Source organism: Rhincodon typus, chromosome 1 (assembly GCF_021869965.1).
Source record: "Rhincodon typus isolate 14 chromosome 1, sRhiTyp1.1, whole genome shotgun sequence".
NCBI lineage: Eukaryota > Metazoa > Chordata > Chondrichthyes > Orectolobiformes > Rhincodontidae > Rhincodon > Rhincodon typus.
This window is the reverse complement of record NC_063332.1, coordinates 113,208,439-113,213,236: the sequence shown is the minus strand read 5'-3', so window position 1 is coordinate 113,213,236 and position 4,798 is coordinate 113,208,439. Positions and strand designations below refer to the sequence as shown.

At 40.9% G+C, this 4,798-nt stretch overlaps 1 protein-coding gene across 1 annotated transcript in view; it reads left to right on the top strand.

The window, feature by feature from the left end:
• The first annotated feature begins 4,463 nt into the window (after window positions 1–4,463).
• pde5ab (phosphodiesterase 5A, cGMP-specific, b) overlaps window positions 4,464–4,798 on the top strand; it is a 167,801-nt gene continuing 167,466 nt past the window's right edge. The window contains exon 1 of the mRNA XM_048600064.1: window positions 4,464–4,531. Within this exon, the coding sequence (XP_048456021.1) occupies window positions 4,524–4,531 (8 nt within the window). The 5' untranslated portion in view covers window positions 4,464–4,523. The remainder of the gene's footprint in view (window positions 4,532–4,798) is intronic.

The following is a 4,798-nucleotide window of genomic DNA, read 5'->3' as shown; positions in this document are numbered from 1 at the left end:
AGATGAGGACCTAGACATGATCATTGTAATCAAAGAGGTAGTATTGGGCAAACTAATCGAGCTAATGATAGACAAGTCTCCTGGCCCTGATGGAATACATCCCAGGGTACTAAAAGAGATGGTGGGAGAGATAGCAAATGCACTCGTGGTAATGAACCAAAATTGGCTGGACTCTGGGGCAGTTCCAGCAGATTAGAAAACAGCAAATATGATGCTACTGTTTAAAAAAGTAGGTAGACAAAAGATGGGGAATTATAAGCTGGTTAGCTTAACTTCTGTAGTGGGGAAAATGCTTGAATCTATCATCAAGGAAGAAATAGCAAGAGATCTCGATAAAAATTGTCCCATTGGGCACATGCAGCATGGGCTCATGAAACTCAGGTCATACTTAACTAATTTACTGGAATTCTATGAAGACATTATGAGTGCGGTGGACAATGGGGATCCAGCAGATGTGGTATATCTGGAGTTCCAAAAGGCATTCGACAAGGTGCCGCACAAAAGGCTGCTGCATAAGATAAACATGCACAACATTATAGGTAATGTATTAGCATGAATAGAGGATTGGTTAACTAACAGGAAGCAAAGAGTGGCGATAATTGAGTGTTTTTCTGGTTGGCTATCAGTGACTAGTGGTGTGCCTCAGTGATCAGTGCTGGGACTGCAATTGTTTACAATTTACATAGACGATTTGGAGTTGGGGGCCACATGAAGTGTGTCAGTTTGTGGATGACACTAAGACGAGTGGTAGAGCAAAGTGCACAGAAGACTCTGAAAGTTTGTAGAGGGATATACATATTTTAAGTGAGTGGGCAAAGGTCTGGCAGATGGAATACAATGTTCATAAATGTGAAGTCATGCATTTTGGCAGGAATAACAATAAAAAGGGCTATTATTTGAATAGTAAAAAATTGCAGCATGCTGCTGTGCCGAGGGACCTGGGTGTCCTTGTGCATGAATCGCAGAAGGTTGGTTTGCAGGTACAACAGGTAATTAAGAGGGCAAATGGAATTTTGTCCTTCATTGCTAGGGGGGTTGAGTTTAAAAGCAGGGAGGTTATGTTGCAGCTGTATAGGGTGCTGGTGAGGCCACACCTGGACTACTGTATGCAGTTTTGGTCTCCTTACTTGAGAAAGGAAGTATTGGCACTGGAGGGTTTGAGGAGGAGATTCACTTGGTTGATTCTGGAGTTGAGAGGGTTGACTTATGAGTAGAAACTGAGTAGACCAGGATTATATTAATTGGAATTTAGAAGAATGAGGGGGGATGTTATAGAAACATATAAAATTATTATGGGGAATAGATAAGATAGAAGCAGGCAGGATGTTTCCACTGGCAGATGAAACTAGAACAAGAGGTCATAGCCTCAAAATAAGAGGTAGTAGATTTGGGTCTGAATTGTGCAGGAATGTCTTCATCCAAAGGGTTGTGAATCTGTGGAATACCCTGCACAGTGAAATAGTTGTGGCTTCCTCATTGAATGTTTTTAAAGCTAAGATAGATAATTTTTTGCACAGTAAAGGAATGAAGGGTTATGGTGAGAGGGTGGGTAAATGGAACTGAGGCCATGAAAAGATCAGCCGTGATCTTATTGAATGGTGGAGTGGGTTCGAAGGCCCAGATGGCCTACTCCTGCTCCTGGTTCTTATGTTAAACATCAGACATAAATAAATTGTTAAGATGGCTGACACATAGAGGGTGACTTTTGGTGTTTGGGCTACAGACAGGGTCAGGTCTCTTGCAAATACTTAATTAAAAATGGACATAACTGAGCAGTACCTCACAGCCACCAATGGCTCAAGACAAAAAGCTTGTGGAGTGTCCAGTCTGAATGACTCCATGTTTCATAATTTACCAAAGGAAAGATCAAATGTCCACAATCACTATCAACTTCCTACAGTATTCTGATGGCTTCCATGTCAATACCAGATTTGCTGGGCCTCTAGAGTTTCAACCCACAACAGTATATATGAAATCAACACTTTATTTGAAAATACCTTTAACATGCGAAAAGTCATATGGTGAGTTTTTTTTTGTATGAATCCAAAAAGAAAGAAGGACTCTTCCCCAGCCTATTCCAATCTCTGTTCTGAGGAAGGGTCACCGGACCCAAAACTTTAAGTCTGTTTTCTCCTTCACAGATGCTGCCAGACCTGCTGATCTTTTCCAGCAACTTTGTCTTTTTTCCTGATTTACAGCATCTGCAGTTCTTTTGGTTTTTATTCCAATCTCAAGTTCATCTGAGAACCAACTTCCTAGAACCTCAACAACAGGCAACTGACCTTGCAACCTGCTGTGAGCCCTTTGCTTTATAAAATTCTCACTGAAACTTCAGAGTATCAAACTCATTTAAAAAAGCACAGACTTGCAATGTCGGGGACCAGAACCCAAAATTAAACAGAGACTGTGTTAAGTGTAATCTATAAAAGTTCATTATCTTTCAACTGTACTCTATCGGTGTATGTCGTATGACTGTGCGTGTATGGGTTTGCATGAGACTGAGTGTGGGACATTGCATTAATTTATGGTAAGAGTCTGATAATAAATGACCTTCTTTATTTTTAACCTCTTTAAAGCTAGCTACTGCATGATATATTTGCAATACACACACCAAGGGTAATAAAATAAACACCTCTTTCCATATGAGAGAAAATTCATTATGCCCATGACGTGAGATTGAATTGGAGAAAGAGAGTAAGACTAAGGGAATGAAAGACAGAGGTAAAGGAGAAAAGGTGAGAGATGTGGAAAGGAAAATTGAAAAAGAAGAAAAAGAGAAAATATGAAGATAATAAACAGAAAAACAGCGTGAGAGTGAGCATAAATGAAAAAGTGACAATGAGGAAGAATAGAGGGGAACTGGCAATAGGGAGAAACAAATGAGAAAGACAAATAAGCAAAAAAATTATAATGAAAAGGAAGATGAGAGGAAAGTAGTCACAAAATGAGAGCTAGAGACAACAAGGTGCAGGGCTGGATGAACACAGCAGGCCAAGCAGCATCATAGGAGCAGAAAGGCTGACGTTTCGGGCCTAGACCCTTCATCAGAAAAGGGGGAGGGGAAGGGGGTTCTGAAATAAATAGGGAGAGAGTGGGAGGCGAATAGAAGAGGGATAGAGGAGAGGATAGGTGGAGAGGAAACAAACAGCTCTCACAAAATGAGAGCTAGTGGGAAGAATGAAACAAAGATGCTGTGAAAGAGAGGGTGAGCAAAATTGAGTTGGAAAACGAGAAACAAGGAATGAAATTTAGAGGAGAGATGAGAAATAAAAGAACAAAGATCGTACAACAAAGACAGGGACTGAGGAAGTGCTAGAGGTTAGAGATAGATATTGTTTAAAGAGGGAATGAAAGAGAACAAAGGGCTGAAAGAATATATGGGGAGGTGACACAATGGCTCAGTGGTTAGCACTGTTGCCTCACAGCACCAGGGACTTGGGTTTGATTCCATCGTCAGGTGACTGTGTGGAGTTTGCATATTCTCCCCGTGTCTGCATGGGTTTCCTCCAAGTGCCCTGGTTTCCTCGTACAGTCCAAAGATGTGCAGGTTAGTTGGTGTAGCCATGTTAAATTGCCCATAGTGTCCAGGGATGTGCAGGTTAGGTGGGTTAGCCATGGGAAATGCTGGGTTACAGGTGGTGTATCAAGGTGGGATGCTCTTCAGAGGGTCAGTGTGGACTCAATGGGCAGAATGGCCTACTTTCACACTGTGGGGATTCTATGATAAACATTTGAATTATCAGCAGGAGTTAACCATTCAGCCTTTCAAGCCTCTCAGTTATTCGATAAGATTATGGTGGATCTACTTGTATCCTCAATTCTCATTTCCATCAAACTCTTTGACTCCCCTGTCAATCAAGAATCGAACTAACTGCCTCAAAAATATGCAGTGACCCTACCTGCACTGTGCTCTGGGGACGAAAATGCCACTGACGGATGGCCCTCAGAGAGAATAAAAATGTCTCTTTATCTCTGTCTTAAATGGGAGCCAGCTGATTATTAAGCCGTGTTCCCTCCTTCTCGTCTCTCCATATAAACAAGGAAGGTTAGGAGGGAATGAAAGGTAGCAGGGTATTTGGAAAGAATAAGAAAAAAGATTTGCATTGACAGAGGGAATCAGAGAGATGGAGAAGCACTGGGTTTGTCTGTATGTGAGTGTGATGTGGAGACAAAGGCAGGGAGAGAGTGCGAGGGTCGGGGAATAGCAATGAGACAGAAAGGGAATCAGAAAATATAATCCAGATGCAGAAAACAAAGCTTTGGAACTGTTATGCTGATAGCTAAAGCTGCAATGTCTGGGATAAAGAATCCTGTAAGGGCTGCTGATCACGGAGCTCAGATTTCAATTATGCATTCCTGGTGTGCGAAAATTTGTGCCAGGAACGTGAATTTGTGAAGAGTGCCCTTAGAGTTAAATATCATGCCCCCATATTAGCAGACAGTTTCTTTTACAGATCCTGAGCTCTGTACCATTGAGCAATGCAGGGAAAGACATTTCAGGGAGAAAGTCTGTAAGGATTTCCATGGTTTGGTAAGAGTACATAACGTACATTAATACAATCACTGATTAACGTGTTTGAAAACTAGCATATTTATGACTCCAATCAAAAACACTGAAAAATATTCCAAAGTGAATATTATTGGAGCAAAAGCAATTTTCTTAATGATGTTTGACATATAAATACTGATAGTTGCTTATGCATATTATGTATGTAAAAATGGTCACTGCATTGTGATTGATATGATCAAAAAATTGCAATGAAATATGATACCTGAGCAAGAATAAGGTCTAATACTA